Here is a 27,344-nt window from a genome sequence, read left to right on the forward strand (position 1 = left end):
CTTTCAGGCTATTTATAAGCCGCATGCTCATGCTTGAGAAAGCAAATTTGAAAACAATATTTGAATAATTGATTTTGAAATTAGAAAATGTAATGTAATTTTTCTCATTTGATTGAAACACTTTTGTCCAACTTAATTTTATATTTTATCATATTTTCAGAGAGGTGAAAGATTTTAAAAAGCATGTTAAAATGAATAAGATGGTATCATAAAATTCATAAGCATATAAAAATACTTAATCATATAAACAAAATAAGGAGAAATATTTTCGTTTACCTCCCTTCTTAAACCAAATTAGTTTTCCTCCCTTCTGCTAAAACTACTTCTCCCCTTTTCCCTCTTTACCCCTTGGTTAAAATCCCTTGCCTTCTCTCGAGCAAAACACGGAATTGGATTTTCTCCACTACTCTTCCCATCCTCTTCCCCTCCACTACTCTCCTTTTCTCTTCACAACCATTGGATCAAAACTCCAATGGTCCAGATTTAATATGTTATAACATTTTATAAAAATAATATTATGATAAAAATAGATAAATAAATTTAAACTGTTAAAATCTAATTTGAACAGTTCATAACTACAGATTGTTATTATAAATCAAATTTTTTTAATTTTTTTTATTACAATTGTAAACTGTTCAGACCATATTTAAACAGTTTAAATTTATTTATTTTTTTAATAATATTATTTTTATAAGATGTTAAATCTGAAGTATTAGAATTTTGATCCAATAATTATGCAAAGAAAAGAAAGGCAGTGGAAAGGAAGAGGATGGAAAGGTAGTGGAGAGAGTACACACTGTTTTACGTTCCATTAGCTTCCATGAAGTGGAAGAGGAGAGAGACAGAACGTTCGAAATCGGGAATTTAAAGCCTATTGAGTGCTATTTTCTCTCTTCTATTCTTGATCAAACAAGCTTCATTTTAGGAATTGGTAACTGTAATAGTACCAGGATGAATCGGGTCAAGCTGGGTTGGCATTGTTTATCCAAGATTATGAGCTTACGTGGGTGTGGGGTTAAAGATGTTCCCGGAAGTGCTGTAGGGAAGTCGAAGCCTTATGGATTATTAAGAATGGGTTTACATGGGTTGGAACAGAACGCCATTATTGTAACTCGACGATTTGGGAGCAACATTAGGAATGGAAATGATGTTGATCATCACTTGTCTAGGGATTTCTTGTCGAAGGTCTGGGTTGCTGATAGGAAAGTGGAAAAATCCCGGCGAAAGAAGAGAAGTAAAATGATTGAATATACAAGTGATGGTGATCAATCGGTTCTTCAAGATCCCCGGTGGTTTTCTCGTTCATCTGTTGAAGAAGATAATAGTATGGCAAAGGGTAAACGCGTCTTGAAGCAACCTCCTCTCAGTCAATCTATCCTAGATTTCTTGGATCCAGAGGGTCCAGAAGAGGTAAATTTGTGTTATAGAATCTGTTGCTCGAAGGCAAGTGTATGTGAACTAAGCTCATATTTACTCTGACTGTGCCGGCTCATATATCCATCTATAAAATATGCAACGAATAATCGTATAGTACCCTTGTTTTCTAGTTAAAAAGAATAGAATGTAATAATGTAGCTTGTTTTCTGGATAATCATCGGGCCTTGTTATTCATTATTCATAAGCATTGCCGATTGACATCTACCATAGTAGCGTTCTTATTGATAAGGCTCTGTATCGCTAAAAATGAAATATATGATGTTCTGCTTATGAACACCATTGATCATCTTTAATTAAGGAGAAATAATTTCTCTTGCTCCTTTATATTCCAAGTTCACAAGCCTGCAACATAGTGCTTACTGTTAGGGTTGAGACGATTTGTCACAGTTGGCAATGTTGATATCCAGCTCGTTGGATTCTGTAACTGTTACTCCTATCGCATGGTTATTGATGTATCTAACACTGCTTTCAATTTGATGGTGATGTTAACCTGGTGCATCTATGATATCAGAAGCATGGTAACTTATAAGTTTTCAGACTGCCTAGCTAGATGGAGGGGCCTTAGTTGCTTACTTTTTATTATCTCTATAAGTGCTACTGAATTTCTGAAACTAGCCAACAATAATTGTTTATATATAGGTTATTGGTTCAACTCTTCTTTTTTCCATACACTATTTGATCTTTGAAATTTAAATTTGTTTTACAATTACATTTTGATCTCAAAATATTTAAAGATGCATTGGGCTGCATTTCGGGAGCTAATGAATATTCAAATATTTTTAATCCCCCCCCACCAAAAAAAGAAAAAAAGAAAACCTTATTTTATCTTAAATACAATAGTGTCCTGAATTTGATGCCTCATACCAAGGCTCGAAGTAGGCTGCATTTATGGTGAACTCAGAACTTTAGGTTCATTATTTTGTAGATGCCAGCAAATTTTGTCACTCATCAATGCGGTGGCATCTATCAATTGCTAATTACTAGTAAAATCAGTGATGATAGTTACTGATTACTATTATCAACAGCTTGCAATCACATTAAAACTCAAGAAAAAAGACATATACGTGGCTGTTGGGGAAAAATTTTATATCATTGATTGGAGCTGGGTGGTGAATTAACTGCCTGTAGTGTATCCTGAATAGTGATCTACTTAACAAGATTGCTGTGACAGTTTTATAAACTTTATTTGGCGTTTGGAATTGTTATATTCATTTTGTGATTCATGTTGATTTTTTTACAAATAATTCTTAAAGGCTACTGTTACTTCTAACGCGGAGATGTTCTACTTGCCTGGTCATCTTTTCAGGCCAAGGTAGCACCTCTGCTTGCTAGATCCAACCTGCTTATCACCAGAGATATTGAGTGGGCAAACCTTGCATTTGGCTTTGAACAGGTGTTTTTTTACCTATTCTTTGATGGTTTGGTATGTTTATATTTTTCTGTAAATCCAGAGTTTCTCATGTTGATTCTGATGCTCTCTGGAAAATCATAGTTCAAAATTTTTATAACTATAAAAAGGGGGGAAAAAACCAAAGGAATGTGGTAAAAGTATCCAAGGTCGAGGAACCTCATGAATATCTCTTAAGAGTTTGTGTACGGAAAAGCTGTATATTATTCCACAGATTTGAGCGATACATATAGTGAGAGGAGTGATTCAGCATATCGCATGAAATCCTCCAGATTTAATGAGGAAGTAAAACAGGAAATAAATATATTCTGTAATCCCTAATTTAGCGCCTAAGGATCAGGTCTTTAATGGTTAGTAAATCAGTATACATAGCTGTGATTGATTCTAGGTATAATAGGATGAGTGGGCCTCTCCCTAGGGCCCATTTCCAACACTCCCCTCAAGTTGGAGAATAGATGTTAATTATTCCCAGCTTGCTAGTCAGCTCGTCAAACTTGTTCTTGATCAATGGTTTGGTCATCACATCTGCAATCTTTCCAGAGGGAATGTAGGTTAGGTCGATCACTTTAGCTTCAATCTTTTCCTTGATGAAATGATGGTCAATTTCAGCATGTTTGTCCGGTCATGTTGGACAGGATTGTTTGCAATCTTGAGTGCAGCCATACTATCACACCACATTTTAATTGGTGCATTTATTTCTATACCAAGTTCCCTTAACACATGTACTACCCATATCCCTTCACAAATGCCAAGAGCTAGAGCTCCATATTTAGATTCAGGTGAGCTTCTTGATGCAACTCGTTGCTTCTTGCTCCTCCAAGTCACAACATTTCCCCACACAAATGTACAGTATCCAGTAGTAGAACGTCGGTCATAGACAGCTCCTGCCCAATCCGCATCTGTGTAGACTTCTATATCTTTGTCTCCCTCTATGCTGGGGTTTCTTTTGGTGCCACTGTGTAGATCTCTACATTTTTGTGTTCGCTTTTAGCAAAAAACATACCTTTACCAGGAGTAGTTTTTAAGTACCCGAGAATTCTTTGTACTGCTTCCATGTGTTCTTTTTAGGGGTTGCTTGCAAACTGACTTACCACCTCTACTGCAAATGAAATGTCTGGCCTGGTGTGAGACAAATAAATTAGCTTTCCCACTAGTCGCTAGTACTGTTCCTTGTTAACTGATTTTCCATTAGGTTTGACTTCCAGGTTACAGTTGAGCTCCATTAGGGTTGCAGCAGGTCTGGCTCCCAACATGCTTGTTTCTTTTAATAGATCCAAGGTGTACTTCCTCTGGGTCATGCAAATGCCCTTTGGAGATCTAGCTACCTTTAACCCGAGGAAGTATCTTAGATTTCCTAAATCTTTTACTTTAAATTTTGTTGCCAATTTCTGCTTCATTGCTGCAATCTCTTCAGGGTCGTTTCCTATCAAGACTATATCATCTACATAGACAATTAGGACAGTAATCTTATGATTAAAGTGTTTCACAAACAAAGTGTGGTCAATTTGACATTGCCTATAGCCAAACTCTTTGACAGCCCTTGTGAATTTTTCAAACCAAGCCTTTGGTGATTGTTTTAACCCATATAAAGATTTGTGAAGCTTACATACCTTTCCACGGGTTTCGGGACCTTCTAATCCTAGCAGTATTTCCATGTATACCTCCTCCTCTAAGTCTCCATTTAAAAAGACGTTTTTAATGTCTAATTGATGTAAGGGCCAGTCCAGATTGGTAGCCAAAGAGAGAAGAATATTTATAGTATTAAATTTGGCTACCGGAGCAAAAGTCTCTTGAGGTTTGAGTAAACCCCTTTGCAACTAATCTTGCCTTATACTTGTTTATGCTACCATCAGGATTAAACTTCTTTGTAAAAACCCATTTACTCCCAACAACAGATTTCCCGGGGGGTAAATTAACTATTTCCCATGTTTGGTTTTTGACTAGAGCCCTTAATTCATCATTAATGGCTGCTTTCCAGTTGGGGTTTGAACTGGCCTCATTAAAAGACTTTGGGACTTCCTCATTATCAAGATTAACCACAAACACTTTAAATTGAGAGGTAAGGTTATCATAGGAGACATACCTTCCAATAGGGTGCCTAGTGCAACTCCTTTTTCCTTTTCTCAAAGCAATGGGCCACTGTAGATCTTCAGGATTAGTCTCAGGGTAAGATTCATGACTCTGCCTTGGAATGTTAATGGGTTCTTCTCTGGTTGTTGGCTGTTCTGTCGTGTTCACCTCTGTCTCTGTGGTAGGTGACTGCTGGTTTGTCTCTTGGGGGGCTTCAGGTATAGGTTCAGTGTTATTGGGCAATTCTAGCATTGTTTCAGGTCTGTTGGGTGCCATGTCAAGGGTGTGTGGTGGTTTTTCTAGTGCTGTGACAGTTGTTGCAGGGTCACTGGAGTGTGTAATAAGGTCAGGTTCAAATGTAGGTGTCTCTATAGGGGCTTCAGGTGATGCTAGGGTACCATTACTGTTTTGATTTCTTTGCTCTTCAGGTTGTGTCACTTGTATGGTTACTACTTTCAGGACAAATTAGCCATTCATTAGCTCTCTCCCCCTGAATGGGTAATTTGGGGTAAAAGGGTTGTGACTCCACAAATTGAACATTCATGGTGACATAGATACATCCAGTGGTAGGAGAATAGCACTTGTAACCTTTTTGGGAGGAAGAGTAACCTAGAAAAATACATTTAAGAGCTCGTGTATCTAATTTGCCGCCATCTTCATTAAACACAAGCTGTGCAGCCAAAAACTCTTTTAGGAAGATGGTTGAGAAGGTAGGAATTGGGGTAGTTTTCTAAAAATTTATCAATTGGGGTTTGAAACTTTAGTACTTTAGAGGGCAGCCGATTGATTAAATAGGTGGCAGTGAGGACTGCTCACCCCAGTAGGTATTGGGAGCATTACTCCCAATCAAAAGTGAGCGAGCAACTTCTAAGAGGTGCCTATTCTTTCATTCAGCTATCCCATTTTGTTGTGGTGTATATATGCAAGAAGTTTGATGATGAATCCCTTTTTTGATAAGAAAATCTTTAAATTTTGTATTCACATACTCCTTTCCATTATCACTTCGAAAAACTTTTATGGAAACATTAAATTGAGTTTGAATAAAGGCGTGAAAGTGCCTAAACAGTGGAAAAACTTCTGTTTTGTCTTTCATTAAAAAGAGTCATGTGAGGCATGTATGGTCATCTTTGAAGGTGACAAACCGCTTGGCCTTGGAGGTAGTTTCGATTCTAGAGTTTCCCCAAACATCGCTATGAATGAGTGTGAAGGGAGCAGTAGGAGTATAGGGATTCGGTGGATAGGAATTTCCTGTCTGTTTAGCAAAATGACAGATGTCACACTGAATTTGAGAAGGAGATATTTTATTCATGGCATTTGGAAACAAGATTTTCATATAATCAAAGCTAGGATGACCTAAGCGGTAATGCCATAACATTATTTCATCACGGGACACAGTAGCATTATTTGGAGTCACATGAACAGCAAGAGTAGCAGTAGCTAGGGGGTTTTGTTTTTCATGTTTCCTTCAAGGTAGTACAGCCCATTACATTCTTTAGCTTTGCCAATTAGCTTGCCCTAGACTAAATCCTAAAAGACACAGTGAGATTTGTTAAAACCAACTAGGTAGTTTAATTTATCTGCTATGCACTGTACTGATAGCAGATTGCAGTGTATATCAGGCACATAAAGTACATCATGAAGAATGATATCAGTAGATAGAATTACAGTGCCAGATCCCATGACCTTTGCATACTCATTGTTTGCTACTTGCACACGGGAATGCTGTGAATGTGAACTAAAGACAGAAAATAGTTCTTTAATTCCAGAAATATGATTAGTAGCTCCAAAATCGACCACCCAGATATTTTTTGAATTAGTGACTGTGATTAGTGCAGTTAAAAGTTCTATACCTGTATGAGTCAAGGAAACAGTTTGGGTATCCTCACTTAGTTTTTCATGGGAGTATTTGTCAAGGATTTTCCGCAGTATTGCAAGCTCTTCTTGCTTCAGGATTTCACTTTCATTGGGGGTATTACTAGCCAGAAGTCCTTTACCTTCTCCCTTAAGTCGTGGCTTCCAATTGGCTGGCTTGCCATGAATCTTCCAGCATGTGTCACAAGTGTGGCCATTTTTGTTGCAATGGTCACACCTTAGGGACTTCTTTCCCCTTGTGTCTCCACCTTGGTTGCTTCTGGTCACCATGGCCGAGCCTTGGTTGTTGAACCAGTGCTTTTCGGCTCTCTTCGTTCTTAATCATATTGAAAGCATCTTCCAGTGATGAAAGGGGCTTGATGCTCATTATTCTTCCCCTGATATCGTCAAAAGAATCATTAAGGCCAAGGAGAAAATCATAACATCGGTCTCGGTCTATTACCTGCTTGAAGTAGACTTCATCTGTATGGCAGGACCATTTGTGTACTTCATAGAGATCTATTTGCAGCCACAGTCGCACCAGGGCACTGTAGTACTGGGTGATAGACTTCTCCTCCTGAGTGAGGCTGCGGAGCATGCGTTTAAGTTGGAAAATAGCTGCTGTATTTTCCTTAACAGAGTATGTCCGCCTTGTTGATTCCCATATTTCTCGTGCAGAACTAGCAAGTCGGTAGTTTTTACTAATTTCAAGAAGCATGGAATGAACAAGCCATGTCATTGCGGTGTTGTTTTTTGCACACCATGTTTCCTACTGTGGGTCCTCAGTTTTTGGTGGCTGAGGGTTTCAAGTAAGGTATTTTTCCTTGTTTCTTTCACGCACAAACATGACAATATTTTTGGACCATTGGAGGTAGTTGTTGCCATTGAGGCGATTGGATATAATGAGTTAGGACAAGGAATCTGGTCCAGGTCCATTTGGTGCGCCTGAACCAGTTGATCGAGTCCCTTCTGACTTAGTCATATTTTGGGGTGTGGCTGTCACTGAGGTGGACTCACCCTCGGTAGTAAAATCTCTGGAGTTTTGTGTCAGAGCTTCTTTGAAGGACATGAGTGGTACCGCTCTGATACCATGAGAGTTTGTGTACAGAAAAGCTGTATATTATTCCACAGATTTGAGCGATACATATAGGGAGAGGAGTGATTAAGCATATCGCATGAAATCCTCCAGATTTAACGAGGAAGTAAAATAGGAAATAAATATATTTTGTAATCCCTAATTTAGCGCCTAAGGATTAGGTCTTTAACGGTTAGTAAATCAGTATACATAACTGTAATTGATTCTAGGTTTAATAGGATGAGTGGGCCTCTCCCTAGGGCCCATTTTTGACATCTCTGTGTTGTTCCTATTCTAACTTAAGTAATTTATTTATTAAACTATGTTCTATATTAACTTGTTCCACATTTACATTTTGCTTTCTTTTCAAGGCTGCCTGAATAAAATTGCGGTTATATCTTGAAAAAGATACTTGTAACAATATTTTTTGTTGCAGTCATCTCTCATAGTTTATTTTTGTCTAACCAAATACACCAAAGAATTCCACAATCTAACAAAACCTTGCCATCCATATTCCTACCAAAACCTGCTAATTTTTTTTTTTTTTTAGGGGGGGATCGCTCAAAAATTCAAGGGCACGATTGATGTATAATAAACTTGGGTGTAAGTTTTGATTGAATTTAGGGGTTTCTATACTGATAAAAAGGGTTAAGTTTTGTTGTAGCAAGGCTTTATGTATGTTGTCTGATATATTTGGATGTCAAAATGCTTGGACTTTTGAGAGATGACCTCACTTGTTAAAGGCATCTCCTTGACGGACATGCAAATCCCCTTTCCTCTTCCCCTTTCAAAAAATTAACTATATATAATGGTTTGAATTTGACTATTATAGGTTCCCTTATTGGTACATTGGGTACATTGTTTGTTCTGGCTGTGAATTGTTTTTTGCTGCAGTCATCTCTCATATTTTATTTCTGTTCTTTGTATAGTTTCATTTCTTTTGGCAATAGCTTACAGCTTGATGTCTTGTTTTGAAATCTTGATTGGTTGGATTGAAGGAAAATCGGTATGCAATTGTTGATGTGTGCTATCCTCAATCAGTAAGTTATCATTCCACTTCCTATCTCATAATTGTACCTTCTATCAGTAATTTTCCATTGCCTGACTCATCATAATGAAGTATGAAATTGTATCCTTTTGTTTGTTGTGATGTAGCCTGTCGGTTTTATTCGAGAACAAAGCAATGTCATTGCAAGACAGGTAGTCTATTTAATTTTCTAGTACTCTGCATTCGTTTTTTCCCCTTTTCTTTTCTCTTTTTTTTTTTTTGGGTATGTGGAGGAACATTTATCATCCTCAAGGTCGGGGTTCAACATTTGCATAGTTGATAAAATCATTATGTTGTAGACACTATAATCTGCAACATTTTATAATGTTTGCCTATTTCATGGTCAAAAATAACTTTTTGGTATTCTATGGCATGATTTTTTGGAATTATCTTAAAAATGAAGGTTATGAGAAGTATTCTTCGTGAACATGAATGTTCCGATGATGATATTCAAGTGTGGGAGAGACCTCTTGAATGGTCCATCTATTGGGAAAGAATTTGAGAAGAATGATGGTGAATTGAATGCATGTCATGTGGTACAGTCAGAGGAATATATAATACATTTACACTATATTCTCCCAAATCAGTTGACACGTGGCATAAATTATAGAATACACACAAACATTTCACTTGTGTGATGCAGAATTTGCAGAGTAGAAAGAAATATGGACACCAAACATCTGGCATGCTTGCTCCCTAACTTTGAGTCTTAACTTGCCCCCTAAAACTAGGAGCTGTTTCACATGCTCCTCGCTTGCCTCGTAGAGACTAGAACCCAGCACGTCATAGAGGTTTTAATGAAAGTGTCTGTTTTATGTTCTAATGATGGAAGAATTGAATAGCCAATTGCTTAGCCAATCCTCTGATCTCTGATATAATATGGACACCCAGTTCTATGTGCCTGGTTCTTGCATGCAACATTGGATTAGCAACTAATGTAGCTGTCCATCATTATCACACCAAACAGTTGGTGTTCTTTTGAGCTTCGCATGCATCTCTTCCAGTAGTGATTGAATATAAGGCAGCTCAGTTGGTGGCTTCAACACTGGTAGAGTATCTGGGTTTTGTTTGTTTGAAGCTGGTGGGGTGTTGGGTTCAAAGCTGGTGGAGTGTTTTGGATGGATGACTAATTGTGTTGAAAGGCTATGAGTGTTAACAGACAATAGCTTTGTTAGCAACTGGGGAAAGAGAGAATTTGAGAAGAACAAAGATGGTGAGGTTAATCCACATCATTTCATTACCCAGCCACAAGGATGTATAATACATGCATTTACACTTTGTTCTCTAATTAGCTTATGCATAGCATTAATAACAGAATACACACAAATACTGCATGTGCATGATACAATATTCACTCAATTGTAAGAAATATGGAGACTGCACAACTGTCATGTGACCTTGAAACTCTTAGAATTAACTTAATAAATGTCAGTATGTTACTAGTAGGACACCATCATGAGTTAAACGTACATGAGCATAGAAGTATGTTTTTTACAAAAATTTCGTGGACACCTTACATTTTTGTGATAACTTGGCAGAAGCTTGTCCAAATTTTGTGGGCAAAACATTGCTGAGTTTCCACTGTAGAGTGACAACTGACGTCAAAGTTAGTATTGGGTGTTAAAACCATATATATATGATTATCTTTCCATCTCACTTGAGACACACATCAAGCTATATTGTGAGAAAATAAAATCTTTGGCCCCAAAGGTGGTGATGATTGAACAAAGAGGGGCAATGAGAGAAGCAGATTGAAAAGCAAAATGGTTTTGAAATATGATCCACAATTAAAAGTGTTTCAATCTAATTGTTTCATTTTTTAGCATTGTTTCATTTTTTAGCTATTTAATGGGCTTAATGGATTTTGGGATCTTCTTATTATTCTTTTTAATATCTTCAATGTTTTTTAGTCTATTATTTTACTGTTTCCTTGAATCTCAGCTGTGGGAGCATTTCAGTTACTTTTCCTTAGTACTAGCAATCCATGATCAAGGTCCTTACATGGACTTGGATTTTGTTTAAGTAGCTCATACTCATTTGATCGCGTAAATGTTTGGTTCTTGGAGGCCTAATTTTCCATATCGTTAAACTTTTCTTACTGCAGTTTCTTCGTACAAGGAGACCTTTTGTTGCCTACATAATTGATGCTATGGGGAATGAGCTCTTTAAGGTAAGGACTCTACACAATTTTGTTTTGGTTCTATTTATGCATGCAAACTTTTTTTGTTAGATGCTTTTGAAATATTAGAGTATCTATCTTTTAATTATGACTTCCTTAGCTTAAGGCTTTGATTCTCCCTTGCTAGGTTCGTAGACCCTTTTGGTGGATAACAAGCTCAATTTATGCGGAAATTAATGGTAAGGTATGTCATTTTATGTAAACTCGCTTCATTATTTTGAGGCTAGGTAGAGTTTTTCAGCATTTTTGCTATTAAGTTGCACCAAATTCTCTCTTCAGGAAATTGGTGTAGTTCATAGGCGTTGGCATCTTTGGAGGAGAGTCTATGATTTGTACCTTGGGTAATATTAACTATTCTGAATTGCGCTAGTTATATTTGTGCCATTTAGTTGACTTTTCATTCTGAGAATTTTATTTGCATTGTTTGTTGTTTGCTTTGCAAAATATTCTTGTTCCAATTTTGCAATTATATACATCGATTACTTGGGTCATAGGTTGGCCAGCCATTTACTCTGTTGTAGCTCTTGTTCATGTGTTCAATATAATTCCTTTTCTGTTCACGGAAGTAGTCCAACAAAAGTGGAAAATTTTGGTAAAGTTGGCTAAGCTATTGATGACTTGGTTTCGAAATTTATTGATGAGATTAATGAATACATATAGGCAGCTAATTGGGGTAAGTCAGCAATAAATCTACAATTTGAAAGATATGATTAGATATTAACAAATCAAATATGACCTTATTCATAAATGACAAAATAAATCAGAATAACAATAACAACAACAACAATAATAATAGAGCAACACGAATTAGTGAGCCCATCTAAGCAGGCTTGGGCTTGTGTCTTTCAACAAATTTTATGTTAACTCTTTTTGTGATTGTTGTTTGACTATCATAGTTACTTTTTCAAAATAAACAACACAAATGAATGTTGAACATTTGTTGCTAGGAATAATAATTCATTGTTTGTTTTTATTAGTTAGTTGTTGCTTTCAGGAGTTAGGCTTCTGTTAATAGTGTAACTGAATGTTACTAAATCCTGGTCTTATCCAACAATTGCACTGCTTCTGATTATTGTGTAAAATGCAAGTCTAAAAAGAAGGAAAAATGGCAGGAGTAAACAATTTGCTGTGGTTGAGAATCCTGGCTTTTGGAATTGGACATTTACCTTGAAAGATATTAATGGTGAAGTGCTAGCTAATATTGATCGTGATTGGAGGGGCTTTGGCTTTGAGGTTGGTTTCTTACTTTGCATTTCTGTTTTGACCTTTCAACTTTGTAATTTTTTTAAGATATGTTTTGTAATTATCCATTATTGTTATAATATTTTCTTCATCATCAAACTCATTTTAAGAAGCTTTTTAAAGTTCTTGTTCAAAAAATTGCATGGTGTAGAAGAGAAGTATGAGTCATGCTGTAATCGTACTAAACCCAAAGTAACAAATGTGAAAGTATAAGAGAACCTGATGAAGCCAGAACCAAAGTGACACTTGAATTCTCTCCTCTATTGCACTTATGTAATATAAAATAGAATTCTATTACATTCAAATGAATGGGTGAGGATTTGGACACACAAAAACAAAATTAAAGTTGAACAATGTCCAACAATATCATTGGATATTGAACATGCTTATGACATATTCTTGTGTTAGTAGAAGTACTTTGTTGGTTTTTTCTACTTGAAGATGCATGCAAGACAACTGATGAAGTAATAAAGGAAACAAAATATTTAAAAGAAAGGTTAGATGATAGTGAAAAAAACCTTCTGTAGATGAAATTATGGAAGTCCGTTCATAATTTCTTTTGGTCTAAACAAGTAATTTGAATGTTACAATTTAGTATTTGGTGTTTGTGTGTACACATGAATCGTTTTGGAATTTTGAGTTATCGGTTTGTCTAGGATTCACGTATTACACTTCCAGAAGCCATCAGACTTAGAGACTAATGAACAAAATAAAGAGAACAGAAAAGCATGAATCAGTCATGCCATTTACAGTTTGTTGTAACTGGTTTAGAAATTAGTTACAACCTCTTCTATGGGAAATGGAAGAGGAAAATAAAAAATATGACCAATTCCCTCGGTTACTTTAGCTGGAAAATGACAGAGAAATGACAAGAAAATGGAAAGAGTTACCTTGGCTTGACTTTTGAGACGTCAAGCTTTCTCTACTCCAAAATGTTAATTCTTTCTTTCTGTTCCATTGCACCAAACCGAAGACGAAATGACCTAGCAGCTTCATAGTAATCGTTCCCTTTGCATCATGGGCTTGATATGTTGTTGATAGCCCTCTGTTATTCGGGAGGAAATATTTTCACTGATTATGAATGATAAAGTACATCATATATATATGCAAGGGCCAAAGGCAAAGGAGTAAAAGCTAATTAAGAGGCCTAATAAATGGCAATAAACTGTACATTAAAATAAGATATTTCCACACCCCTTTTCAAGTTGGATCATAGATATTGATCACGTTCAACTTGCTTATACACATCAAGGTTCTCTTCCACTGGTGAGAACATTAGCAACTTGCTTTCTGATGGAACACATCCGCTTTCAATCTTCTCCCGATCAATTTCAACATATTTCATTCTATGCTTATTGTTGTGAATAATTTGGATGTAATTGATTGATGATTCCAATAGGAGAGTAGTACATAAATAGGATCAGATTTCCTTACAATATATTTGGAAATCTCATCACATTAAATGAAAATTAAGGGAGAGGAATCCCATTGATATGGGACCGAGGTTCTAGGGATTAAAAATAGAAACAGCAAGTAACTGGGGATCTGATTCTAACAGCTAGATTTGATTCGATTTGATTCTGACACTCCCCCTCAAGCTGGAGAATAGATGTCAAGCATTCCTAGCTTGCTTCTTAGCCCTTCAAATTGTACTCTTGCTAGTGGTTTAGTCATTATATCTACGATTTGGTGAGAGGACCGTATGTAGGAAAGATTTATAATCCCTGCTTTGACCTTTTCCTTGATGAAATGTTTGTCTATTTCCGCATGTTTGTTTCTATCATGGTAAACTAGATTCTTTGTCATCTCGATGGTGGCCTTGTTGTCACACCATAGGTAAGATATTTCGAGTTCCTTAAGGAGTCTTGTAATCCAAATACCCTTGCATACTCCTGGGGCAACAGCCCTAAGTTCAGATTCAGCATTACTTCTGGACACAGCGGACTGCTTTTTGCTTCTCCATGTTACCAAATTTCCCTATACATATGTGCAGTATCCTGTAGTGGATCTTTAGTGTTCCACTGCTCTTCCATGATCAGCATCAGTGCATATTTCTATACCTCTGTTTCTGTTTTTCTCAAAGAAAATGCCCTTCCCAAGGTTAAGCTTTAGGTAGCCTAAAATGTTGAGTATGGTCTCTATGTTCTTCTTGGGGTTGATGCATGAACTGGCTCACCACTCCCACTGCATAACTACTGTCAGGGTGTGTGTAAGATAAATCAGTTTCCCTACTAGCTTCCTGTATCTTTCAGAGTTCACTGGAATACCTTTAGGTATGATTTCTAGGTTACATGTGGTCTCCATAGGTATTTCTCTAGGCTTGCATCCTAGCATCCCTGCTTCTTGGAGAAGTTCAAGGTGTATTTTCGTTGAGACACATTGATCCCTTTCTTGGTCCGTGCTATCTCTATGCCTAGGAAGTACCTCATTTGACCAAGATCTTTAACTTGGAATTCAGTAGCCAATGCTGCTTTTAGTAACTCAATTGACTTTTTGTTGTTTCTTGTGATTATGTTGTCATCAACATAAACAATGAGCACGGTGGTCGTCCCATTGTTATGTTTCACGAACAATGTTCGGTCAGCTTGCCCTCAGAGGTACCCTAGTCGTTTTAGGACCTTTGCAAATCTGTCAAACCAGGCCCCGGGTGATTGCTTTAGGCCATAAAGTGATTTTCTGAGTTTGCACACCTTAGTAACATTTTCAGTTTCTCTTATACCTAGACTTCCTCCTCCAAGTCCCTATTAAGGAAGGCATTCTTTATGTCTAGTTGATGTAGTGGCCAGTCAAAGTTGGCTACTATGGACAGTAGAGCCTTGATAGGGTTGAATTTGGCTACTGGTGCAAAAGTTTCTTCATAGTCAATCCCATATGTCTGAGTGTACCCCTTTGCGATGAGTTTTGCCTTATACTTATTTAGGCTGCCATCAGGGTTGAATTTTAGGGGGAAGACCCACTTGCAGCCTACCACCTTCTTTCCAGGAGGTAAAGTTGTGATGTCCCACGTTCTATTCTCCCTTAAAGCCTTGAGTTCTTTTTCCATAGCCTTTTTCCAATTGGTATTTGTCATGGCTTGTTGGAAGGCGTCTGGTATCTTCATTTGTGCACTGTTAACAACAAATTTTTGAGACAAATTTCTGAATCAGATGTTGAGTTCAACATCTAACTCCCTTTCTTAGAGCTATTGGCCATCCCAAATCTTTAGGGTCTAGATTCGTGTGGGACTCTTGGTTTTGCCTTAGAGTCGGAGGATCTTCTTCTTCGGGACTGTTATGGGTATTGGAATTATTAGTTTCTTGATTTCCAAAATTTTCTAGGTGATTTGAGTTGTGTTGGTTCTGTTTGGAGGTGTTTCAGATCTGTTTCTTGATCTTCTTTTGCTGTTTGAATGTTCAGATTCTCTCTGTGTTGCTTCAAGGATGTGTAGTATCGTTTCATGTGGGTGTTCTATGGGTTCAGGACTGTTTTCAATGATTCCAATTGCTGTGTTTTCTATATTTCTACTTGTAGGCAAGGTAACTATAGGTTCTGGCAATATGTGAGTTATTTCTGCTTCTATTTCGTCTGTGTGATGAGTGTGGGTGTCCATGGGTTCCTGAATTAGCCATTCGACAGTTCCATAATTCTCCCTCTGAATGAGTAATTTGGGGTAGTAGGCGTCTTCTTCATAAAATGCTGCATTCTTGGTCATGTGAATAGTTTTAGTGATGGGAGAGTAGCATTTGTAACCTTTTTGAGTTGGTGAGTACCCCAAGAAAATACATTTTTTAGCTCTTGATTCAAGTTTTCCTGTGTTCTTATAAACAAAGACAACACATCCAAAGACTTTGGGAGGTAAAGTGTTGATTAAAGGGGAATTGGAGTAGTGTTCAAGCAATTTCTAAATTGGAGATTTGAAATTTAGAACCTTAAAGGGTACTCTATTTATGAGATATGTTGCGGTTAATACTGCATCCCCCCAATAAAAATTAGGAACATTCTTTTCAATTATAATGACCCAAGTTACTTCCAATAAATGCTTATTTTTCCGTTCAACTACCCTATTTTGTTGGGGAGTATAAATACAAGACGTTTGATGATGTATCCCCTATTGTTCAAGAAAAATTTTGAAAGTCCACTCATATATTCTTTGCATTATCACTTCTTAATACTTTAATTGTGGTTTGAAATTGATTTTGCACAAAGATGAAAAATTTCTTGAAAGTTTCAAAAACTTCAGATTTTTCTTTTAAAAGGAAAAGCCAAGTCATTCAGGTATGGTCATCAATAAAGGTGACAAACCACCTTACATTAGAAAGATTTTTCGGTTTTGTAGGACCCCAAATATCACTATGTATGAGAGTAAAAGGGGCAGTAGGTTTGTAAAGTTGTTTGGAATAGGTAGCCCTTGTTTATTTGGCAAATTGACAAGTGTCACAGCTTAGAGAATTTAAAACATCTTTATTCAAAAACTATGGAAACAAGTGTTTCATGTAGCTGAAGCTAGGGTGGCCCAACCCAACCTATGATGCCACAGTAATATATCTTTGTTTTGAGTGTGGTGGCTAACCATGGCTTGCTTCTGTCTTGTTTCCTTATTGTTCATGTTGAGGTAATAGAGTCCATCCCACTCTTTAGCTCTACCAATCGTCTTCCCAGAGGCTGTATCCTGAAATATGCACTCTAATTCATTAGATAGGACATGGCATTACTGTCCTTTAGTTAGTTTACTGATAGAAAATAGGTTGCAGGTGAGTTCAGGTACATATGGTGTATTATGTATAGTGATATGTTTGGTTAATTCAACATTCCCAAGTCCACATACACGAGTAGATATACCATTAGCCACTTTTAGATTTTCTGAATAGTATTTAAGAGTTTTAAACAGGGACTGGTTACTAGTCATGTGGTCTGAGGCTCCAGAATCTACAATCTAAACATCATCATTAGTCACCATAGCATTAAGGGCAATTATAGAGTTACCTGACTGTACTAGGTTAGTACTGGGAAGGCTGCTCTGTTTTTCCAGGATCCTCCTTAATAGTTGAAGTTCTTCTGGACTTAGCTTCTCTCCTTCCTCTTCTTTCTTTTTTGCATGGTAGCCCTTTTTTTCTTGTCTTTGTTTGTTGTCCATGTTAGGTGGTTTTCCATGGAGTTTCCAACAGATTTCTTTGGTGTGACCCTTCTTGCTGCAATGGTCGCACCATTTTTCTGTCTTTCTTTTCTGTTCTGTTTGATTTGCTCCTTCGGAGACAAGTACAGACGCCTCAGCTTGTGTGACAAGGACTTGGGTGAGTTGTTTTCTGCTTTCCTCACATTTGACCATGTTAAATGTTTCAAACAAGGAAGATAGAGGCTTGAGGCCCATGATTCAGCCTCTAACATCTTCAAAAAATTCGGTTAGTCCTAACAAGAAATCATAGGTTCTTTCTCTTTCAATTAGTTCTCTATAATATTGAGCATCCTCAATGCATTTCCAAGAAGGTACCTCAAATAAGTTGAGTTGCCAAATTCTCATGAGAGCACTATAATACTGGGTTACAGTCATCATACCTTGTCTAAGCTCCCTGAGTTGTTTCTTTAATTGGTAGAGTGCTGCTTTGTTGTCAACCGAGGAGTAGGTCCTTTTTGCAGCATCCCAGATTTCCTTTGCTGTTCTAGCCAATAGGTACTCCTTGCTGATTTCCAATGTCATTGAGTTGCATAACAAGGTCATAACTGGTTATTCTCAGTAAACCATGTATCAAAGGAGGCATCATTAGGTTGTGGTTGTGGTGCTTGGCCATTTATATATTTCTTCCTACGTCATCCTCTTAGGTACATTAGGACACTTTGTGACCATTGTAGATAGTTGCTCTCATTGAGCTTGTGGGCTATCACCATCTGTTGGTTTTCAGTAGTGAGCTCTTCCACTGTGGTGGAGCCACTTGAAGGTCCTGTTGCACCAAAGAAGAGGGATTCTAAGGCTGTTGAGGTGCTTCAGTCACTAGGAGAGGATGACCCAACCATAAGAGCTGACGGTATTGAGCTCCTATTGGCTTGGCTACGTCGCCATATTCCAAACAGAGGACGAAACTTCTTGTTGCTGATTCTTTTTCTGATACCATATTGTGAATAATTTGAATGTAATTGATTGATGATTCCAATATGAGAGTAGTACATAAATAGGATCATATTTCCTCACAATGTATTTGGAAATCTGATCACATTAAATGAAAATTAAGGGAGAGGAATCCCATTGATATGGGACCAAGGTTCTAGGGATTAAAAATAAAAACAGCAAGTAATTGGGGATCTGATTCTAACAGCTAGAAGAGATTTGATTTGATTCGATTTGATTCTGACATTTATGGTTGCCTTACTATCAGAGTTGAGCTTAATAGATAATTCCACCTAATTTGTATGTCCATGAGAAATTTTTGTAACAACAAACCCTTCTTAAATCCCGTGCGCCATATCTATGAACTTAGCTTCAGCTGCACTTTAAGATACTACATTTTTTTTTTCTCTCCTCTAAGTTACTAGATTGCCCTACATTTGGTTGTTCACCTCTATTAGAGAATAGGCCCTTCCCTAAGGTACCTTTTAGATACTTCAAAAATTTGGCACACAACTTATAGGTGAATTCGCTTTAGCGAGTGCATGTGTTGACTTACTCCAATAATAATATCCAACCTTGCATGTGACAAGTATATTAATTTTCCTGCTAAGCTTTGATATCCCTTGTTAACTAGTATGTCTTCTTCCTCACCCTTCTCTTCATCATCTTTTTTCCCTTCCTCTTCATTCTTCTTTTTCTTCCTTTTGATTGCAATAGGATTATCAATTGGTTCACGTGAAGCACTTTAGTAAGCACTCTAGTTTCTATTAGAAGATCAAGGATATTTTTCCTTTGTGAAATGCATATTTCCCTCTTTGTAGCAACTTCCATGCCTAGGAAATAGTGCATTTGGACTAGATCTTTTACTTCAAATTCAAAGCTAGGACTTAATTCAGTCTTTCTGTTTCCTTAATGTCATCTCTAGCTAGGATGATGCCATCCACGTAGACAATTGGCCATGTTTTCTTCCCTATGTCTAACAAAGAGTATATGATTAGATTAGTCCTACAGATAATGTTCCTTTTACAATATCTTTGAGAATCTATCAAATCATGCCTTAGGTGATTGCTTGAGCCCATTTCTAATTTCAAGACCTTGTTTCTTTTCCTCTGTCTTCAAACCCAGGAAGAAGGGTCATATATACTTTTTTGATCAGTCACCATTAAGTATTCTTGATGTTTAGTTGATGAAGTAGCCAATCAAGATTTGCAGCTAATGATAATAGGACTCTGACTATATAAAGTTTTGCAACAAGAGCAAATGTCTTAGTATAGCCTATGCCATAGGTTTGGTTGAATTCTTTAGCAACAAGTTGAGCTTTGTATTTGTTTAAGGAACTATCAGCATTATACTTCTATGTAAAGACTCATTTGCATCCTACAAGTTTCTTTCATTATGGCAAGTCAACCTCTTTTTTGAGGTATTGTTCTTTTCTAGAGCTCTCTTCTCTTACATGACATTCTTCCTCCACCTAGTACTTTAAGGGCTTCATCGATATTAGGAATTTTTATCCTGTTAAGATTAGTAGTGAGATCGCAAAAATCTCAGAGTCAGGGTTTTGTAAGAGAATGATCTCTCTATAGGATGATGGGTACAAGAGCAAGGATGCTTCCTAAACTCAATAGGAAGGTCAACATCAATAGGCTTGCTTATTAGAATATTTGGCTCATTAAATGGATGAGCATTTGAGAGTCTTGTTACTTCGGCTTCAAGAGTTACCTTTGGCTTTTACTCTCTTGGTGCTTCGGGCATCGGTTGCTTCCTATTTTCTAGTTCCTTTCTACATGATTGAGTTGACAATTCTCCTTTTGATGGTTTTCTTGCTTCTTCCCTTGTTTCCACAGTTTCTAGCATAAGAGAAGGGGCTTGTGATGAGGGAGTGAGATAAGGAACTTGTGGTGGATTAGGTGCTATTGAATAGGGCTCAAGTGGTTCAAGTAATGGAGGTAAGCTTGAAATGGGTTCTTTGTTAGTTGCCTCACTCTCCTAGGTCTAAAATTTGCCCATATTCTCCCCTTGAGTCGAAGGTTTTGGATAAAATATGGTATCTTTAAGAGGGGGTAACATCATGATTGACAAAAAGTTGTTTAGAGATGGGATCATAACACTTGTAACCCTTTTTTGTTGGTGAGTAACCCAAGAAGATACATTTAACAACATGGGGTTCAAGTTTAGGACCGTGGTGAAGATGAATGTTTATAGCCAAAGGCGCAGAGAGGAGTTTAGTCTCAACATGGGATGTGGGATAAATACTTGGGAGTTTGTTTAAAGGTGCTCCATAGCACAATAGCTGACTTGGCATTCTATTTATGAGATGTCATAGTGAGAATAACATCCCCCATAAATATTTTGAAACAATATGAGTGAACATAAGGGTTCTTGTGGCCTCTAGAATGTTTATGTTCTTCACTCAACTATTCCATTTTGTTGTGAGGTATGAACACAAGTGCTTCTGTGGATGATGCCTTCTTGGAGAAACATACTTTGGATTTGGTTGAAATATTTAGTGCCATTATTAGTACGTAAGACTTGAATACTGTAATGGAATTGGTTCTTTGTCATAGGGTAGAAATCAGGGAGCACAAGTGAAACCTACATTTGTCCTTTAAAAGGTAAACCTAATAGATAGGTATGGTCATTTGTGAAGGTAACGAACCACTTATTATTGGTGCGGTTGGCAACACTTGATGGTCTCCACAAGTCACCATGCTTGGTTGTGGAAGGTTTTGTAGGTGTATATTTGGCTTTAGGAAAAGGAAGTTCGGTAGTGTTTAGGAAGTTCACACATCTCCCACTAAATTTCATTGATATTTTGTTTTGGATGTAGATTGGGCAACAATCATTGTAGGTTGAAGATTAGGGTAACCCATCCTCTTATGGCATAACATGAAATTATTGATCTTTGAAGTAGATGCAAAATGACTCACTATAGCTAAGTGTTGGTTACTCACTTGAGTAACTTAGAAATGGTAAAGCCCCTCATAAACCTTTGTACTTCCATTTGTCACCCTCAAAGATGGGTCCTTAAAAAAACAATCGGACTAGCAAAATTTAGTACAACAATTGGACTATTTAGTCAATTGGCTAACTGAAGGTAAATTTGTGGAATAACGTTCATATGTTTGTATCTCTATTATAGTGCACTGTACACAATATATAGAAGAGAGGAGGGAGGAGAGGATCCTAAGAGACTAAATGATGTAGATTAGAGAATATTCAGATAGTAACTCTCCGCAATGTTTTCCTTAATATCCTCCTCAATGGTCATAAACCATAATGAATTTGATTTATTACAGTAAATATCAGGTTTAGGCACATGAAGAATGGATTCCAAGAAAATTGAGTTTAAGAAATTTAGTGCAACTGCTGGACTATTTAGTCATGTGATCTAATGCTCCAAATCATTGCATGAGGTAATTAATGCTTGAAGGAAATTCTTTTTGTTTTGGGTTTTTTTTTTTGGCTATTGATGCTATGGTCACATCCTCCCTACTATTGTGATAAGTGCCTTTGAGATTAGGCTTTGATTTGGAGAAGGGCGAAGAAGTGACATTGCTAACGAAAGATGACTATGAATTGAGTGACATTGATCTTGGAAATGATCAATGATGAATGATATGTTTAGTTTTTTTAAGTTGGGGTTTTGAACTGTGGTAGTGATTTTACTGATTTGAATTGATTTTGGGGACTATTAGTGATTTTTTTTTTTGGGTGCTACTGGTGCCATGGCCACATCCTCCCCACTATTGTGATAAGTAGCTTTGAGATTAAGCTTTGGTTTGGAGGAGGGTGAAGAAGTGACATTGTTAACGAAGGATGATGATGAGTTGAGTGATATTGATCTGGGAGATAATGATAAGTGATGAATGATATGTTTAGTCGTTTTAAATTGGGGTTTGAATTGATTTTGGGGACTATTTGTGATAGGATATAAGAATACCTGTGTTATAAGAAAATTTTCAATTTATCATTTCCATGCAAGTTGGCTTTCGTTAGTAGTTAAGTATTAGCAAGTTGTCATCAAGTTTCCTTCTAGTAAAGGAAGCCAAATTGGATTTTGCTTTCATATTTTATTTGGAAGTTGTCATAAGGTTTTCTTCTAGTGAAGGAAGCCAAGTTTGATTTTGTTTGTATATTTTATTAGGAAGTTGTCATCAAATTTCCTTCTGGTGGAGGAAGCCAAATTTGATTTTGCTTCTACTAACAAGTTGTTATCAATAGTACTTCATAAAGAAAGTAATCTTGAAGAAGCCTATGTATTACAAGACTTGATGAATGAATATTTTGAGCTTATGAGATCTCTTTCTCTCTCTTCAGACTCTCTTACTTCCTCCCTAGATTCTGTTTTGTTCTCCCTCCTCAGTTCTGTTCATTCTCCCCATTCTCTTTCTCTATCTCTCCCTATTTCTCCCTCTTACTTTCTCTATTTCTGCACCTCTTCCTCATTTTCTCTGTTTTTTTAATCATTTTGCCTAGAATCTCCTCTGTTCTGCATTAGATCTAAGTGTGTGTGAACGTGTTACATCTGTTTAGTATCAGAGCAAGGATGATAACGTTGCTAGGCTGCTTTTGTTACCTGAAAATCCAGAAACACTCATCGGAAAACCCTTATCAAACCACCAGATAGTTACCACTATCAGGTGCATACGGATAGACCCCCAGACCCCGTCACTGTCTAACGCGCCGGCAAAGCTCCTGCATGTTGGCTTCATGCACCGTTTATACAGGCCTCTTGAACATGCTTTTCTACAATGTTTTAGCTATTTTGCAACGTTTTCTTTATTCTAGCCGACCTAGAACACAAATCATTAGCTAGAAGCTTTATTTGGAGTAAAGTTCAAACCTTTTGCTCTTGAATCTATATGATGACTCAAATATTTGAAGAGGTAAAGGCATGATGTATAGTGGGCTTGAGAAAATCATGAATAGGCATCAAAAAGAGAAGGCAAGAGGAGTTTTCAAAAGACAAAGGAGTATAATAAAGTCAAGCTATAGAAATGGGCAATCATATATCCATGGTCAATCTAGGCTGGCATGTTATGGTCACGCTCTTGGACCTAATCAAGAAAATGGAAAGGCATCAGAGGAGTCCACAAAAGTAGAAGCCTCTTTTTGACGTCTAGAAGTGATACCTTCTGTGGAGTCCATTCAGTACACTGATATGGCCCTACAACATCTTCCCCACAACAGGCTCCCATGAACACTTCGATGGTTGAGGTGAATAAGGACTCTGATCATCTTGCCATTCATAAGAAAGATTCTTCAATCAGTGATCAGGTTGTGCCTACTACACTAGTGAAAGTGTCACCATCCCACATTATAATTATCAAGGATCTACTTCATCATGCATCCACTCCACTACAATACCTGAGGTCATTCTATCATCTAGCGGATCTCTTCATGAGTATTTTGTTTGTTGGAAAGGCATTCCGTATATTTTCAAAAATTAACATAGTTTTTCTCTTCGTGGATTTCTTTTTCGATATCTAAAGGCAGGCAATTTAGCTGGCATAAGTGTTTTTAAGAAGCAAGAGGAGGCTGAATCAAAAGAAATCAGTCCAGAATATAAAGGTAATTGAATCAAGATTTTGAATTAATGACTAAGGATCATGAGTCATGAGCTGTAGTGATTCATCGTGTTGTAAATCTTGACAACATAGGTGTTCAAATTCATCAGATTTCTATTGCACATTGCACTCCTATTCTTCAAATTCATCAGACTCAGGCTGCACATTATCATGAAGTTGTTCAGGTTATGAAAGAGCATATTGTTTTCCTATCTAATGATAACCTCTTCAACTACCTTGTTTATTGGAAATGTTCTCCAAATCAGCACAATCAGAATGACTCTCTGCAGTGTCTCATTGTTCACTACCTTGTTCGTTGGAAAGGTTCATGGATTATATGCTACATAGAGGAATTCCCTGCGTTGTGTTCTATTGGACTTATGTCTTCAACTTTACTCTCCGGGGGAGAGTTCCTTCAAGTGGGGGAGAAATGATAGGAAAGAAAATTTTAAATTTATCATTTCTATGCAAGTTGGCTTTCCTTAATAGTTAAGTATTAGCAAGTTCTCATTAAGTTTTCTTCTAGTAAAGGATACCAAATTGGATTTTGCTTTTACATTTTGTTGTAAGTTGTTATCAAGTTTCCTTCTAGTGAAGGAAGCCAAGTTTGATTTTGCTTCTATATTTTATTAGGAAGTTGTCATCAAGTTTCCTTCTAATGGAGTAGGCCAATTTTGATTTTGCTTCTACTAACAAGTTGTCATCAAGATTATTTCATAAAGAAAGAAATCTTGATCTATAACTAGGAGTAAGAAGATGAATGAATATTTTGAGCTTATGAGATCTCTCTCTCTCTCACTCTTTAGACTCTCTCACTTCCTCCCTGAATTCTGTTCTGTCCCCCCCCCCAACGCTCTGTTCATTCTCCCTTTTCTCTTTCTGTCTCTCCCTGTTTCTCTGGCTCACTTTCTCTGGTTCTGCACCTCTCCCCTATAATCTCTCTCTGTTTTTAGCATTCTCGCTAAAATCTCCTCTGTTCTGCATTAGATTTGAGTGTTTGTGTGTGTTTTACATCAATTTGTCATTGATAATGCAATAATTTCTTACAATTTTTTTACCGGAAATATGGTGCAGATTTTTACTGATGCTGGTCAGTATGTGATCCAGTTTGGGACTTCTGATCCCAGCTCCAAGATTGGGCCTGCTAGGACGGTAGACTCTACTATCTTTATAACTTCACTGTTCACATGTTTTCTTTGCTAGTAGGTCTGATGTTCTTGGTTCAGATCCAGGACTTGGAAGTCGTTCGCCCATTGACCCTGTCAGAGAGAGCTGTAGCTCTTGCTCTTGCTATATCATTGGATAATGACTATTTCTCAAGGCGTCGAGGCTGGTGAGTTCTCTACCTGACTACCACATTCCAAGTAATTAAGCAAATGTAATTTTTAATTCTTAAGGGATACATGTATCCTTTATTTAGTCTAAAAATGTTATTCTTAGAGGCTCATTGTTTTACTTCCCAGTCCCTGCAACATGCGCATTTATCTTGGTTGTCTTATTTTTCTGTGACAGAAGACTTACAAGTAGGGATTTAAAAATTTTGTTCAGCTGTGAAGCAAGATTGAAAGACGAAATAATGTAAAGCGTGTTTTATTTGAGGACAAAAATCAGAAATAACTTGACAAATGGCAGCCTTTTCACTTAGGATATGCACCCTGCTGGGTTGGGCTGAAAGGCACCTGGAATATGAAAGAACAAAAATGACTTTAATTTGTATGCGATGTCTGTTGCACACTTATTGTCATCTCTCAACAAAATTTGTCTCCTTTTATTACCTTCTTGTTTGGGATCCAAAGGTCACTCCAATTATATTTAATTATCTTCCCATTTGCATACCTAACAATTCCTTGAACTAATCAAGGCCTAAATTTTGATGTTTATTGTTTCATGGGTTTTTTTTATTGGCCAGAATGTTTTTTGTTTGATGTTAGTCCTCCTTTTTATCCAATTCTTTTTATCATTATCTCTTTGGGGCAAAACACTTATTATTGTCACTCTTGTTATGATCTCAGTATTCATAACGGATCTATGCTGAGGCTCTGATTATGAATAAATATTTAATATATATTTATGTTTTATTATTTCTTTGATTATCTTTAACCTAGTTATGGATATTATATCTTCTGTTAATATGTAATATATCTTAGGAAAATAAATTTAAGATATTAGAATTAGTGAAAGATGTGATATTAGGGTTTGTTTCTACTTCTATTAAGACCCACTGCAATCTACATTTATTTTTGAATAAAGCAAACAAAGGCACGCTTTGCCCCTGTATTCTTCATAATCATCTTGAACAGTGTTATATTTGTTTCCTGTTCTGATCCGATTTCCTTTTGTAGTTAGAGATGCTTATTGACATTTTACTTTTTTTTTTTAGGGCACTACCTTTTATTGCAGTTGAAGAAATTTGACTTGCAGAATGTCTCATTTACCAGAAGAATAACCAGGTAGCATTTGTAATTATTTTGAAGGTGTTCTGACTTTTGAGGTGAACCTCGGGTTCATTTCGCTCAAGTACTTTGGATTATTACTGTAATCCAATGAAATTGGTAATGCTACTTGTTTCTTGCTGTTTCTGGAGCAAAAGGCATTGAGATAGTCATACATGATTTTTTTTTTTTTTTTAAATACCAGATAGTGATACATGTTTTACGTACATGGGTAGTCAATTATGTGTATAAATTGACATAACTTGCCAACAAAGGTTGCTCTAGTTGGTAAGGAGTTGCCTTGTAACTCACAAAGTTATAGCTCAAATCCCGCCGTTGATATAAAAGTCTTGTTGGTGGATGCTCTGTAAGTTTGTAAGCGCTTTTTAAGCTTGCGGACATGTCCTTGCCTTAGTGAGCCATGGGACTGAATTCGCCTAATTGTTTTTTGTATTAAAAAATTGACATAATTTCTATGGAAAGAATTGAGTCATTTTGGATATTTTTTATGGATTAAATGGTTATAGTATTTTTACATGTATTTCACTTGCTTCTCTTGTAACAGGGTTCTCATAACCACTATTCTCTAGTTATCTCCAATAATACTTAATGCATTTTTTTAGTTTTTGAAACTAAATTAGTCGATAGCTATAGTCACTAAATTTTTAAAAACATAATTAGTCAATCATGGAATTAAAATAGTTAATAGCTAAACAAAAGTAGTCATCAGAGTTTTAAGGCCTATTTGGTACCAAAAAAAATTTAGGACAGAAAAGGAAAATAGCATATTTCCCATTGATGTGTCGGGTTGCAACATTTTAAGGGAGACTAATTTTCGGTGGTAGCAGATTTTCCTTTATGCACGGGGAGATTGCTTCCCACCTCTCTTGGTGGGAACCCATTTTCGAGGGCAATGGAAAAATTTGAAAGACGAGTTTAGCCCTTGAAGTATTCCA

At 36.8% G+C, this 27,344-nt stretch overlaps 1 protein-coding gene across 1 annotated transcript; it reads left to right on the forward strand.

The window, feature by feature from the left end:
- Positions 1-826: 826 nt before the first annotated feature.
- LOC114731080 (altered inheritance rate of mitochondria protein 25) lies at positions 827-27,009 on the forward strand. The gene is made up of 11 exons (XM_028918231.1): positions 827-1,410; positions 2,744-2,830; positions 8,840-8,881; positions 8,997-9,041; positions 10,994-11,059; positions 11,196-11,252; positions 11,348-11,409; positions 12,181-12,301; positions 25,031-25,108; positions 25,183-25,289; positions 26,337-27,009. Exons 1-11 carry the CDS (start codon positions 952-954, stop codon positions 26,368-26,370), a joined length of 1,158 nt encoding a protein of 385 aa, XP_028774064.1. The 5' UTR covers positions 827-951; the 3' UTR covers positions 26,371-27,009.
- The last annotated feature ends 335 nt before the right edge of the window (positions 27,010-27,344 follow it).

The sequence above is a fragment of the Neltuma alba genome, unplaced genomic scaffold (assembly GCF_004799145.2).
Source record: "Neltuma alba isolate B1F8T4 unplaced genomic scaffold, ASM479914v2 tig00000392_pilon, whole genome shotgun sequence".
NCBI lineage: Eukaryota > Viridiplantae > Streptophyta > Magnoliopsida > Fabales > Fabaceae > Neltuma > Neltuma alba.

Bases quoted from the DNA above. Each gene is read 5' to 3' on its own strand.
- LOC114731080 (XM_028918231.1), top strand. From the start codon at position 952: ATGAATCGGGTCAAGCTGGGTTGGCATTGTTTATCCAAGATTATGAGC. The intron at 8,882-8,996 runs GTAAGTTATCAT...GTTGTGATGTAG, and splicing joins ATGTGTGCTATCCTCAATCA to CCTGTCGGTTTTATTCGAGA. The intron at 12,302-25,030 runs GTTGGTTTCTTA...AATATGGTGCAG, and splicing joins GGAGGGGCTTTGGCTTTGAG to ATTTTTACTGATGCTGGTCA.